This window comes from Pelobates fuscus, chromosome 3, assembly GCF_036172605.1.
Source record: "Pelobates fuscus isolate aPelFus1 chromosome 3, aPelFus1.pri, whole genome shotgun sequence".
In the NCBI taxonomy this organism is placed as follows: domain Eukaryota; kingdom Metazoa; phylum Chordata; class Amphibia; order Anura; family Pelobatidae; genus Pelobates; species Pelobates fuscus.
Genome location: NC_086319.1, coordinates 224,174,697 through 224,190,225, shown reverse-complemented (window position 1 = coordinate 224,190,225; position 15,529 = coordinate 224,174,697). Strand labels below are relative to the sequence as shown.

General features: G+C 37.7%; 2 protein-coding genes across 2 annotated transcripts in view; one reads left to right on the top strand and one right to left on the bottom strand.

Moving 5' to 3' along the window:
• Positions 1-2,724, top strand: part of LRRC17 (leucine rich repeat containing 17) — a 40,170-nt gene extending 37,446 nt beyond the window's left edge. The window contains exon 4 of the mRNA XM_063448152.1: positions 1,992-2,724. Within this exon, the coding sequence (XP_063304222.1) occupies positions 1,992-2,392 (401 nt within the window). The 3' untranslated portion in view covers positions 2,393-2,724. The remainder of the gene's footprint in view (positions 1-1,991) is intronic.
• FBXL13 (F-box and leucine rich repeat protein 13) overlaps positions 1-15,529 on the bottom strand; it is a 263,465-nt gene that overhangs the window by 153,375 nt on the left and 94,561 nt on the right. Inside the window, exon 9 of the mRNA XM_063448155.1 lies at positions 8,930-9,065. Within this exon, the coding sequence (XP_063304225.1) occupies positions 8,930-9,065 (136 nt within the window). The remainder of the gene's footprint in view (positions 1-8,929; positions 9,066-15,529) is intronic.

Genomic DNA, 15,529 nt, shown 5'->3' with positions numbered 1-15,529 from the left:
ATAATATAGTCTAAGTGCTTAAAAGTCCAGTAGTAGAGTTCAAGAATGTCTTTTGGGGGACTGTATGTTGAAGCCAACGAAAATGTAGAATATGGGATAACAGCTCTGTAAGTTGAAATAAAAGAGACAACTAATGGTGCAGTATATTCAACAATCAGGTGTTATTCTGGTAAAAGTCTTATATGATCCTACTCATGTTTTATAGAGCTAATGGACTAGCTCTAGTATGATGTGCGTACAGTGGTATAATCCCCACTTACAGAATATGTGAGGTGATGTCTTGTCTGAGGGAAGGTCATATGAAATAAAAAGGAACAGCAATAGTGTTCTCTATTTAAAATTAGGAAAGCAGACAATACAAAATAAAGTGGTTACTCACATTTAAACGAGCAGGCGGACTGCTCAGTGTATGGGCTTGAGTGGTATAATCCCCACCTAGGATTCTTTGGAGTAATGTGTTACTGGAACAGGATACAACTCAGAAGCCAGGTAAAATAGGTAAAATAAAATTAAATTTAAAAAATATAAATTTTTTAAAAAGTAAAATGGCAACTTACAGTTAGGAAGTAACCAAAATATCTATAATAAAATACAATACAGTTTGAAATGTCCACAACTCGTTTCGCCAGCAGGCTATATTACAAAATGTGGCAATTTTTTCCACGCTTTGAGTGATAGCTGCCCTAGCATGGGAAAACCTATAAAATGGCTTTCCCAGGTTTGAGCACTCATTCTGAGATGAGCCATAAATGGGTGAAGATTAGACTTACTCTTTATTTTACTTACTTTTTATTTTGTGGTCAGGTCTTTTTTACATTTTATTAAGTAGCGTTGGTTATTAAAGATTTTAAAATGGCATTCGTTGGGGCTGGAGATAAGAATATTTAGAAGAAAGAAGACTTCTCATGGTAAATATAATTTTTTTAAAGGCTTTAGCTTTTTTTGCTCCCCTCCTTACCATTATTATAGTGGGTGAGGGGACAATAGGTCCCCCTTTATTATAAATATTAGGGAATATCATACATTGCACATTGGTGGGGGCAATAGATCCCTCCCCCTTAAAATTTAAGTAGCCCTCACCTGATGCCCACTGGTGGGGGTCAGGGGAGTCTATGTCACCTCCGTTATATCAAAGGCCCCACCCCAGTCTTAGATATTTCCCCACCTGCCGAATAGCAGGTGGGTGGATATGGAGGTAAAATACATCCATTATAGTAAAATAGGGGTCTTATTGACACCGTAGGATATTTATATATTTAGTTTTTTTTTTTTACTATAAAAATGTGGTGGATGGCTAGGAAGCCCTTGAGCTGCTGAGGCTTTTTCACTATTTAACTGCTTGTTGCTACCACTGCCAGTGGACAAATAGTCCTGATTTAAAACAGAAGCAAGCATATATCAAATTAGATATACATTTCCATGAAATTTCCCCTCTGGAATGTAAGATTATTTAAGCAGAACCCTCATCACCCTCTGTTCCTGTGTGTCCAACTTGTCTTTTTTACAAATACGTGTCTTTTAGTCCACCCATTGCACGTGGGTCTGCGATTTATATATCTTGTACATGGTGGTGAAGGGGTTAATATTAAAGCCTCAGATAATGGATATAAATAAGGGAAAGGAACATTCAGACACCTTGGGAAGTTAAAAGTTTTTCACAAAATATGTAGACTGAGGTGAACGGATAGCAGGATGTGATCCAGGAAGTGTATCACACAGGAAGTAGTGCACAGCGCACTAGATTACCTGGTGTGGGACACCTAAGCAGTCCAATATACATAATAAGTGCTGTGTTTATCACTGCACATTGTGCATACGTGTTTTTATAATTTAGTTTTTTGCAATAAATGGTGTTTCACTATTGATAGGTAGCACCAGGGTTGTGAAAAGGGACTGACAGACAAAGCTTTGCTTTTGAAAAAGGTTCAAAAAGTCCATACTTACAAATATGTATATAATATGTATTTTTACAACATTATTTTCTTTTCTAGCTGCCTTTTCTGGTTTACTGAATCTACATGAACTGGATTTATCAAACAACAGTCTAACAAACTTTCAGTATGGTGTTCTGGAGGACTTGTACTTTTTGAAAAATCTCTGGTTGAGAGATAACCCATGGAAGTGTGACTATCATATCCATTATTTGTTTTACTGGCTGAAGCACCACTACAATGTCAACTACAATGGCTTGGAGTGCAAATCGCCCCAGGAATTTAAGGGGTGGTTTGTTGGGAAGTATGTTAGGAGTTATTATGAAGAATGCCCAAAGGAAAAGTTTCAAGTTCATACAGAACTGGGAATTAGTGACGATGAATGGGAGAAACATATAGACAATTCAATGCAAAGTGAAACAGTCAAGAAAAAAAGTGTTCTATTAACAATCCTTAGTTAGGGATTTTTTAACCTTTTATAACATATGATGAGTCAGGAGCGGCATGATGTCGACATTTTACCTATCCCGTTTTAATGAAGATGTTAAACTACCGGTAAATTTTTATACCTGTTTTCTAGGTAAATATGCATGTTGTTCAGCCAACAATTATTGGTTTGCAATACTTTTACTTATCAAGATAATTTCCACTATATAAATCAATTCCAAAATACTGTAAACTGGGTAATATTCCCACGTTAGAAATTGTGTGGCTCAAACATGGTAATCTAGAACAGTAAGTTAAATGCCAAAGCAACAGGCATAGCTAAAAAAAAAAAAAAAAAAAAAAAAAAAAAAAAGGAAAACAGAGTGGCATAAATTGTACAATATGTAAGATAACTGTTCATCCAAGAGCTTACCCTACACTACTCACAATTTAAGTCAACAATTTAAAATTTTAACTAATCTAGTCTTCAGGTATTAGTTTAGTTTCACTAAATTAACATTCTGCAGTAGTTTCAAATGTATAACTTGTAAAAAGTTTTATCAAAGTGATATGACTGGACAACACATAGCTAAAACAAAACTAGTCAATTCTTCATGCAGTATTAAAGGACCACTCTAGTGCCAGGAAAGCATACTCGCATACTCGAAAGCACCCTCAGGGACCCCCTCCCGCCCGGCTCTGGAAAGGGGAAAGGGGTTAAATCTTACCCTTTTCCAGCGCTGGGCGGAGAGATCTCCTCCTGCTCTCCTCCTCCGATCCTCCTCTTCTCCTCCCCGTCGGCTGAATGCGCACGCGCGGCAAGAGCTGCGCGCGCATTCAGCCGGTCCCATAGGAAAGCATTCATAATGCTTTCCTATGGACGCTGGCATGCTCTCACTGTGAAAATCACAGTGAGAAGCACGCAAGCGCCTCTAGCGGCTGTCAATGAGACAGCCACTAGAGGACATAGGGGGAAGGCTTAACTAATTGATAAACATAGCAGTTTCTCTGAAACTGCTATGTTTATAAAAAAATTTGTTAACCCTAGCTGGACCTGACACCCATACCACTTCATTAAGCTGAAGTGGTCTGGGTGCCTAGAGTGGTCCTTTAACTCAGGAGGGTGTTCAAAAATAAAACTATACATAATAAGTAACTATAATATTTTACAACATTTGACCTCAACATCTATTAACACTCATAAGGTTTTTCAGTAAAACTCTATTTAACATTCTGTTTCCTGAGTTTACAAAACACAACAATACACACTTGAATGCATAATACAGAACCTTGATTATGGCTCTTTAATACATCATGATACTTGGCTGCATATAAAAATATCATACACTGGGTTATTCAATAAACAGTTAATTAAACCTAATTAGCCAAGTTGGAAAAAATAGTAGAATTGCATAATTTTTCAGCTGGAGTATTTTGTCTCAATATTTAAAAAAATATGGTCAATTTCTTATTTAATTAATAACCTAGTCAGTCTATGTAGAAAAGTTATTAGTAATAAAATAAATCATTAAAAGAAAATAAATATTGGTATATTGATAACAATGGCTAATAAAATGTAATATTTTAGAAAAAAAAATCTTAAAACCTAGTTTTAAAAAAATATTGAAAAAGAAGATGATTATAGCGCACTTAGTAAGTAATCAGAAGTGCAATTCAGTGTGTTTTAGATTGCAATATTCTGCGTGCCTGTGAAAGGACTTTTAAGATAGTGTCTTTAGAATATATTATATATATATATTAAGATATATATTGCAGCAGGTCACATTCCTATAAATTGATACCTGGGCAGAGAACGTATGGGGAGCCATGGCTGTGCAGAGCACAGAGTAAAATATGTATAAGTGGTAGCACAAAGCAAGTGTGGCTCAATTACACTCTATGCAGACACCTTGAGAAAAAGGCTCTGGAGACAAATCATTTAACCCAGAGAGCTCCCAAATATATTTCCCTAGCAATTTTCAGAAATTCATATATACTAATTCTAATTATCACTGTAAATATGACTACAAATGTGTATATATGACAATGTGTGTATTGTTAGAATTTTTTTGTTAGATTTTTTTTTTTTATATTTCCAATATATCTGTACATTGTGTTGAATAAATCATACTATTAACATCTAAACATGAAATCACAATTGTATATACTCTATGATTTATTTTATGGTTGGTAGATGTCATATTATTTTAAATTATTATGCATAGAACCTCGCCTATTAATGTAACGTGAAAACAATGTTATTTGTGATTTACCATGTGTAATTTAAAGGAGCACTATAGGGTCAGGAACACAAACATGTATTCCTGACCCTATAGGGTTAAAACCACCATCTAGCCACCCTGGTCCCCTCTTGCCTCCCTAAAAATAGTAAAATCTTACTTGTATTCAAGTCTGGAGATGCAGGCTTTGTCACTGTTTCCTGTAGACCAGCCCACTGCCTGCTGACATCAGCATAAGTGGTAGCCTGATCCAATCACAATGCTTCCCCATAGGATTGGCTGAGACTGACAAGGAGGCAGATCAGGGGCAGAGCCAGCATGATTCAAACACAGCCATGGCCAATCAGCATCTCCTCATAGAGATTGAATCAATGAATCTCTATGAGGAAAGTTCAGTGTCTGCATGCAGGGGGAGGAGATACTGAATGTTTGGATGCATTTTAGGCAGCCATGACCCAGGAAGGATCTCTAACAGCCATCTGAGGAGTGGTCAGTGAAGTTATCCCTAGGCTGTAATGTAAACACTGCATTTTCTCTGAAAAGACAGTGTCTACAGCAAAAAGCCTGAAGGTAATGATTCTACTCACCAGAACAAATTCAAAAAGCTGTAGTTGTTCTGGTGACTATAGTGTTCCATTAAAAAAAATATGTGATCAAGCATATTCCACAGTCATAGATCTAACAGTCTGTCAACCTAGCCAATTTATGCCAAATTATTTATTCATAAAATACCATATTTACTCAAATCTAATGTGCCATCTAATCTAATGCACACCTCAATTGTTGAAACCTGGAAGCTGAGAAATGTTTTTGCTGGCGAATGTAATGCATATTGATACAAGAAGATACTACTATACAACATTGTGCTATAATGAAAAGGTTTATTGCCATATACCATAGTAACATTGATGGTATTTCAAGTTCAGTGTTACATTTGTTAGTAACTTGTTAGTAATTTGTTAGTGTTGCAGAATTTGTCTGAATTCATCTGAATTTGTCTGTTTGAATTAGTCTGTTTGAATTCATCTGAATTTGTCTCTTTGATTTCACCAGTTTGAATTTGCCTGTGTGAATTTGCCGCAATGCAATTCGTCGGAAAAATTTAGAATTTTGCCCCGAATTTAATGCGCCATCGAATCTAATGCAATCATTCAAATTTTGGAAACTTTATTTTCTAAAAAAAAGTGCGCATTATATTCAAGTAAATACGTTATTTTGCCAGGAAGGATACATTGGGATGTATCTTGTTATCAAGTATGTGTGCTGGGTAAATCTAAATGATTTACTCATTATGTTTACTACAGCATTAATGAAGATCTGTCGCCTTTGAAATGGTGAAAGTTCTGCTTTCACTATTGAAGCATTAACTCGGCTGAAATATGCAACAGAGGTAGGTATTAACCTGAGAAATGCAGCATATGCCTTCCCTCAATAATTGTATTATTGACCAATCACCTACAATAAACATAGACTAAGCTGCCTGGAGTCTTCATCCTCCCTATGTGACACCAGCAGGGCTGGACATTTGTCTACAAAAAAGGGATTCTGATAATGACCACATTTAAGGTATTTGGTGGGATTATTACATTTACAATTTATTTTTGACAAACAGATTCCCACTGAGTTTACGTATGTATTTGTGTGCATGTTCTGTAAATGAGTTTGTAATGTGTGTACATCTCTTTTTAATATATATATTTTTAAATATAAAATGCTGTTTATATTTTACTCAGAGTAACCATACAATTTTATCAGCTCTTACTGAACCCCTACTTTCTAAGAGTATTATTTTGTTACAATGATGGTTACAACTCGTAGCTGTAAAAAGCATTTATTATGCATTATTTAGCATTAGTAGCAAATGTAAATGTAGGTGTCAGAATGCACTAACTTAAAATGTTGTGCCCACCCTATGGTAATATTGACATGGCAGCAAGATATCTGTCAGTAACCACTTAAACTCACAATTGTATCAAGGGCATGCTAAAAGTTATAATAAAATAGTGGTTGAGTAGGTTATACGTGGTTATGGTGAAAATGGACTCGGCTGGAAATACTAGTGCTAAATAACTATTTTATTTTTGTGTAATTTCCAAACAATAAACACACACATCTCTCTTTCTCTATATCGTCTTTAAATATAAAAGCATATAAAAGGTGAAGATTGAGAGATATTGGAACAAAAGAAATTAGAATTCTACTTTGAGCTTTTGTGAAGAATTTTTAAAGCTTAGCTTAATAAAGTATAATTGATTGATCAATGAACCTCCTTTAACTTCCAAATTTGCTACCACTAAAAGATCACGGCACTGTGGACCCAATATGACAAACCACAGAAAAGGAGATAGGTGATCAAGAAGCCCTGAGGCATAGGCAGGAAATATTAGACTAGTTAAGCTAATTTTACATTCTCATGAAGTAGTGACACCATGGGTCACATCCTGTACAAGTTCTACCCAAAACAGTTATGTAAGGTGAGCAAGGCATGTACAGTTTTCGAGTGGCTTTGAGAAGATTTGCAGGCAGAGACCGCTGCACAAGGGTCATTTGGTAAATACTGAACCCCGCATTTAAGAGGGGAATGACTTACATCTTTTCATTCCTCTTTCAGCAAATAAACAGGGACAATGTTAACAGTGCCACGGGATCAAACAAAGTAAAATATTATTATTATTTGTAATGAATAAATAAGTCTATAGTTGGGTTTGCAGTCCATATTTTGTCTTAATCAATACATTTTTACTGCAGTTACTGTTTGAAAGAGGGGAGATACCACAATTGATATACATTTCAATGACAAGGATACAGCCCTGAGAATTGCATAGCTGTTAAGGTGAATGCGCTATCATAGTGAAGCAGTTAGATGCACTTGCAAGTGTAAAAATGCTAAATCAAAATCCAATTCACACATACTAAATGGATATTGTGTTAAATAAAAAGATGCAATAACATGCAAAGTCCATAGTGACACCTAGATTATGTAGTGCTTATCAGGGTTATTTACTAAATTGAGAATTGTGGGGAAGTCAAAGTGAATTTAAAGTGAATTTCAAATTTAAGGCTAATGGTAAAGGCACCCAAGCCAGCTGTGTTTCCAATAACTCGTACTACTACTACTTTGACCTTAAAGGGACAGTTTAGGCCCTGTAACAACTTCACCTAAATTAAGTTGTTATGGTGCCTTATGGTTATGGTGCTTCCAGCACAGTTCTGATTTCCCCACCCCTAGGCGGCATCCGGCTGAAATTTAAAAAGCCAAAGCCAAAGTCGCCTGGGGGAAGTGGAGACCGGTGCAGGAGGCAACTTTTGGGCTAAACCATTCGAGAATGGTATAAAACTTTCAGATAAGAGTGAGCCCAGGGGCCTCCAGGCACCATAAAAAACTCATTTACATGCAGTTATTTTGGTGCCTGGAGTGCCCTTTTAAATGTAAAATTCAATTTGAATTCCCAGCAATTTTCACTTTAATAAATAAACCTGTATAGTTTTGTCAACTCTTTCTAGTGACAATGTTCAGATTTTTTTTATTTAAGAATAGAGGTCTAGCAGGACACCGGCAAAAGGCAATGTAGTAGTGGTATTATAACAATATGAATATTAAGATAAAACTGTGATATATAAACTTCACAAGTCACATCTCAGAAACACAAGTCGTAATATTATATCATAAAAAGAAAAGTGTGACACTCATATATAAAAAACAATGATGCAACGTGAAGTAGAGTTTATAGATAAAGTGAAGTCAGAGATTTATCTTTGGTCTTTTGTAAGGTCTCTAGTTAACCCAGATCCATTACGCTATGTGGCCTCATGACTGTTCTTCTTGGAGTAAGAGGCCAACTGGTGCTCCCCATCGCCCCCCAAATTTTTGAAAGTAAATAAAACAAAGGAATCAAGATTTAAGAAATAAGGGGGAGGGGAAGCCCATATGATTATGGCCTTTGGTAAACATATAGCATCTGCAATATGATTGTCAGTTTACAGGGCAGTTCCACTCATCCTAAGCGTAAGTCTGACTGCTCTTGGGAATTAATCTTCTTATCACATAAACTAATGCTGGCACAGGGCACCTAAAGGCCTAAGACGGCCTTGTATGTAAGATTAATTGAATCTATCACTCTGGATGTAAGTCTATTTTAAAGCATCAGGTGCTTTATATCGTTTATCTTTTTGGATTTAGTGTTTTGATTTATTTGTAAAAGCCAAATAAATTATTTAAAAGGATCAGAGTTAAAACTTCTAAAATTTAAGAAAGTGTTTAAATACACAAAGATAATCATTTTACACCAGCAACAACAACAAACAAAACAAAAAGTATATATGTATACATACTTATTCCTTTAAATGTACGCCAACGAAGAGTGGAACAGCTACGGAGATTTAAGCGTATAACATATGGACGGCACTTGCGTAACATATCAACCACAAATTTGTCCTGAATGCAATGCCTGACAGATGACAAGTCAATCTACAAAACAAAATAAAATAAAAAGATATGATTAAAACGAAAACGCCTACAATAGTTATAAATAACAATTATACCTCTACATATACAAGCCAAAGCTAAACGTATCATCACAGCGTAACGTTAGTATACAGGGAAATAGCAAGGTCAAAATACAGCCATATTTCAAGAATAGCGAAGGTCCACGTGATTAATTAGGAAGCAAGGTGAGGGATACAGAAATCAGAGTAGTTAAGACAAGCAAGGATCAAAAAACAGGAATCAGTCAAGATATATTATAGATCTTGGATAATCAGGCTGAAAACTATGACAGGGCAAGGACTGGATCAAGAGGAGGATTTTTTATATGGACTCTGTTCTTGGCAGTTATGGTAACTGCAACACTGGAACACTACAACCGTGTGCGTGTCAAAATTAAGGTGCGAAAACAGCATTCTGCATCTGGAGGGATTCCAGAACATGCAGATGACATCCTAGATGCCAGGAATTCACCAAAATGGTTCCCAGACAGCAGAACTACCACAGGGATCATGAGAGCAGGTTAGCCCTGCAAAGAAAACTTTGCAGCTCATGAGAAATGGGAAAATGTTCAGTTGCAGGATTAAAATGATAGCATATTGCATCAAGACCACTTAATTGAGATGACGTGGTCTGGGTGCCTATTATATTCCTTTAAAGCAGTAAAATTGTACCACTCATATTAGCAAAATGTTTGTTATTAATATAGTTACTGTTTAAAATTTAGACATGTCTCTCTGTCCCATCTTCCCATGCTCTCTGCACTAGGCTCCTCTGCTTCTTCTCTGCCCCAGGCTCTTACTGACCTTTCTCTGCCCCAAGCTCTCCCTGCTTCACGTCTGCCTCTAGCTTATGTAGATTGTATACACACACACACACACACACACACACATACACTGACACACATGCAGATAAACAGATACAAACACTGACACGCATACAGACACGCATACGCATACAGATACAGACACACAGATAAAAACACTGACACACATGCAGATGCACAGACACACTGATAAACATGCAGATAACCAGATACAAACACTGCCACACATACAGATACGAAAACTGCCACGCATGCAGATATACAGACACACAGATACAAAGAATGACACACATACAGATACAGACATGTAGACACAGACTGACACACACATGCAGAGACATAGACACACAAATACAAACATTAACACATGCAGATACACAGACACACACATACATATATATATTTATATATATATATATATATATATATATATATATATATAGACATACAGATACACTGACACAAACACAGATACTCAGACAGATAGAAACAGAGATACAAACACTGACACACATGCAAATACACAGATACACACTAGCAGATATACAGGAACACACACTGACACACACACAGATACCTATCTATCTAATTCGCCTATCTAAGAAAACAAATATGTGGATTCAGTTCCACCATATTGTATTAAGCCCACCACTACTTCACAGTCACTATTCGGGTGTGCCCCCAATCCTTTTTGTCATTGCTACACACAGATACATAGACATACAGATGTACACACAGACATATACTGTATACACAGATACAAACAATGACACACATACAGATACACATAGATACAAACACTGACACACATGCAGATAAACAGATACAAACACTAACACATACAAATACAGACACATAGATATACACATTGACATATACAGATACACACATGAATTATTTTATTTATAAAATATTTTACCAGGAAAGATACATTGAGATTTCTCTTGTTTTCAAGTATGTCCTGGGTTCACAAAACATTGCATTGTTACATTAGAGTACAATAAAATACAAAAACAATATTAATACACAATATATACAAAATTTAACATAGAACAGGTAGGAAATATATAATCAACCATGACAGGTGCGTTCTGTTTTGAGGTATGTAGAGAGGGATCTCTTAAAGGACTTTAGGCTTGGGGAAGATTTTAAATGGTGCAGGAGGTTGTTCTACAATTGTGGCACTCTGTAGGAGAAGGAGGATCGGGCCGCTTTCTTTTTGTATTGAGGTAGACTAAATAAAGTGTTGGTACTGGATCGGAGGTTATAGGACAGGGATAGGGCAACCTTCGGCACTCCAGATGCTATGGACTACATCCCCCATAATGCTCTTACACCCATAATTCTCAAAGTCAAAGCATCATGGGAGGTGTAGTCCAAAACATCTGGAGTGCCGAAGGTTGCCTATGCCTGTTATAGGAGGTGGGAACAGCAGAGGAGAGCATTTTATTCAGGTAGGGTGGGAGTTTCCCAGAAAAGCTCTTAAACACAAGGCTGGAAAGTCTGGATTCCAGCGACAGCCAGTTTAGTTATTTTAGCATGTCACAATGGTGGGTCATGTAATTACATTGTAGCACAAATCGGCAGAACGAGTTATACAATGTATTGAGTTTATTAATGTGGGATTGCGATGCAGATGCATATACTGCATCCCCATAATCAATGATTGGCATCAGCATTTGCTGTACAATCTTTTCCTTTACTGTAGGGCTTAGGCAGGATTTGTTTCTGTACAGGGCACCTAGTTTTGGATAAAGTTTAGATGCAAGTTTTTCTATGTGGAGGCCAAAAGATAGATTGGGGTCTAACAACATACCCAAGTACTTGAAAGAGTGGACTGCGGTCTGTGTGCCATTTGAATTTGCTTTGATTGATAGGTGGGAATTGTGTAATTTGTGTAATTTAGGTACTGTTCCAAAGATCATTGTGACAGTTTTGTTAGTGTTTAGGAAGAGTTTGTTTTTTGCGATCCACTTTTCTACCTCTGTAAACTGGTCTTGGAGCACAGCCTTAAGCTGCGATAGGTTGGATTTGCTTGCATAGGTTACTGTCGTCATGAATACAAACAATGACACACACACAGATACATAGACAAACAGATGCACAGACTGACACACATACAGATACAGAGACATACAGAAATAAAGAATGACACACATGCAGATACACAGATACATACACTGACACATACAGATATACACAGATACAAACAATGACACACATGCAGACACACACACTAACACACATACAGATATGGATATACAAATACGCACTGACACACATATAGATGAACAGACATACAGATAAACACTGACACATACAGATAAACACACTAACACACATACAGATACAAATAAAGACACACAAACAGAAAACAGACACAGAGACATACAGCTGCACACACACACACACACACACAGATACAAACACTAGATGCATAGAGATACCCAAGACCCACATACAGGTCCACATTTTAGCCACCCTCCAGTTTCCTATCTTTTGGGTGCAGGAGGGTGCCTTCTGCTGCATGAGGATATTGTGAGTTAGGGATCTTTTACCGACCCGCATCCCCCCCCCCACCCCCCTCCTGCGATGCTTGGTTTGAGTGAGCTGGGAGGAAGTGACCGGCTCTCACGTCCTCTCAGCACTCTCTATGACTAGGAAGGGGATGGAGCGAAGGAAGGTCCGCTATAGACACATGTCCATTGGTGACCCTAAGTGCATGGGCCAATTGATGGACCCTGTGGTTCCGAATGTGTGTGTGGCTGCACCAGCAGAACAGCCATTATGGATTTGTTTGCGTAGCCCCGGGGGAACTGGATTGTACCTCTGGAATTATCAGTACCACAGCTTGGGAACCCCTACATTAAAGAGTACTTGTCATAACAAGTACAAATGAATCTTAAATGGTAGAAAATCAAATTTCATGTCTATAGTGTGCTAGCACAATTACTAGCAAATGTCTAGATTTTACTAAAATCAGATGTTAAAATACAGATCTTTCAATTTTCTATTTCTAGGTATGCAGGTTATTGTTTCACCTTATGTACTGACATGTAAAATCCTATGTTGCAACTTTATCAATGTAATTTTGTTAAATAATTTGTATCACCTACTGTCTAAACTTAAAGAATGAAAAAAACAAAAAACAATACAGCTTTCCCCCCCTACTCTCAATCAGTTCAGGCATATGCTGCTTAATTTTAGCTCAAGAGAAAGTAATGCCTGCAATAGGAAGTAGAAGAAGGAGCAGGCTATGTGTGAGAGCAGCAGCAGCGTGGAGAGAGGAGAGAAACAGCAAGAATGATTTATTGCAGCAGATTTGGATAGGCAATCTGAGAATGGAGAAAAAGAATAGATACGGTTTATTCACACAAAACCAACATCAAGTGTAGGGGACTTATAACCTGTTATGGGAAGCAAGTATTGCTTCCTAAACCGAGATATGAAGGAGAGGTGTGTAACACCCACTGAAAACATGATTGATGCTCTCACAGTGGTAATGGAAATAAATGGAAATATGATATTTTAATAATATTAAGGGAAGAAACACTAAACTGTACAACATGAGTCAAGCCAGATTGTTAGAATAATGCAAATCTATATCTATAAAGATAGGTTCACTTTAAGCTGGGGATATTTGGCAAGGTACTTAGGCAGAAGAATATTAAAATTCTGTAGATGCCTGATTCCATTGACAAAAGTGAGTTTCCTCACTGTATCTGTGGATTATACTTGGCCTTGTTACCTCCTAAATAAGCCAAGGGTCAGAATTATGAAGGACAGTTCCAGCTTCTTAAAACCCCTTTACCACCTATCCTTACTCCTAGTGATGTACTGCTCTGCTTTCAGTTTTATGCAGAGGAGATGGCTGTAATAATGGCTACAAGGAGTAAGGGTTTTGAGTCGTGACAACTCATCTATACTATCTTTGGCACACTACATTACAATAAAGGCAAACTCTACAACCGGTTAAGTCTTTCTAGGATGCCTGGATTGTATGTATGTGGCTTGCAAGAAGTCTGTTGACCACCAATGATGTTTCTCAATATCTCCTGACTTTGAGATGGGCCCAATACTGCAACCATTGGACCTCAATTTGCAACAAGGTGCCATGGTAGGGACTTGTGGGCAGGTGAGACATGTCTGTGACTGCTCTCTTCATCTATTGTACTACTGGAACAGCGTGGTGAAGATGTATTCCTTCTTTCCATGGATTTTGCATTAATACCATTGTAATGAGTATTATTTTTTGTACTTTCCTCATATCAGAACATTTTACAAATGTTGAGAGAAAAAAACAGGGCACAAGAGAATACTGAGAACGGGCAGCAGCTGAAATAGCCTGCCCTTCGGTGGGTCCCCGCTCAGATCTCAAGCTGGTTTTAGCTCATCTTGTGCCATTACAGAGAGAACATCTCTAAAACATATCAGACTGGTCCCACCCATACGGGCAGTCCAGATCTGAAATGCCAGCAAGTTCCCTCTGCATGAGAGACACAGCAACCCCAGACGATCGTTTTAGCCTTGTTAGGCATCATCAGTGAGGCATAGCTGATATCTCTCTAGGCACCGTGAGCAAGGGGTCCATGTCTGGATTACCCTTCAAACTTGGAGAGAGCAAAAAACAGGGCACAAGAGAATTTTACAAATGTGCCTGCTTTTTTCCAATTGTTTATTAAAAACAATATTACACCCATGTTTAGGGGTTATTTATATAGCGTCCTGAAATTTATTACTATAAAATGCATTATTTATCTTTTGTTACATAGTTTATTTTGGTTTCTCTCTAAATTATGGGTCTCATTAGGCCATCAGTTTTACACTGTTCTCTTTTTTTTTATTTTTTTATTTAATATTTTTGCAGTGCAAAAGGGTACAACATACTTGAGGTGCCCCAACGGCAGTCCACAAGCTGATCAACATATATATATAACATTTGGGCACATGAGAAAACGTGCACAATTTTATTATTTATGACTCGTCAGGCTTTCATGTCCTAGCTATAGGCATGCATGCTTGTAAGTACAGTGGTAGGCTAGCTAGACATGGGAAACAACATGAGTAAAATATCAAGATAACAGATTATTTGACCTAGGGCAATATACTATATGACGTAGGATTAGGATCTTAGAGGGTAACTGCTTACTGCCACGATATGTGACCCACTGAGTTGCTTCAGCGTGATAAATCACTGATACTTAAGCTTAAAATAAACATCTGGTATAGTATAGACATAGACAGCCGGTTGAGGTAGAGCACAGGAGCACCTTTATCACTTCGCCTGCCATGGAGCTTTCACCTCTGCTCCACTTCCCTGAACTCTGTGTGAGTCCAAGGCAACTGTCCTTGTAAGCAGCGGTGCTGTGGGCTATGGCGCCTCCGCCGTTATGCACTCCAAGGGTGTGGGTGGTGTGGGGTTCTTCTACCCCAGTTAGCTCTTGGCCTGGGAAGGCTCCTCCGCAAGGGTGCATTGTGAGGTGGTGCCAAGTGGTGGTGCTGAGATAGCGGTGACTGTGGCCCCAGGGTCTCCTGCTTCTGGATGCTTGTATGCAGCCGGTCATGTTTGGCTTGTGGTTCCTCGCGGACATGTTCCAGCGCCATGCGGTCTCGCGGCCATCTT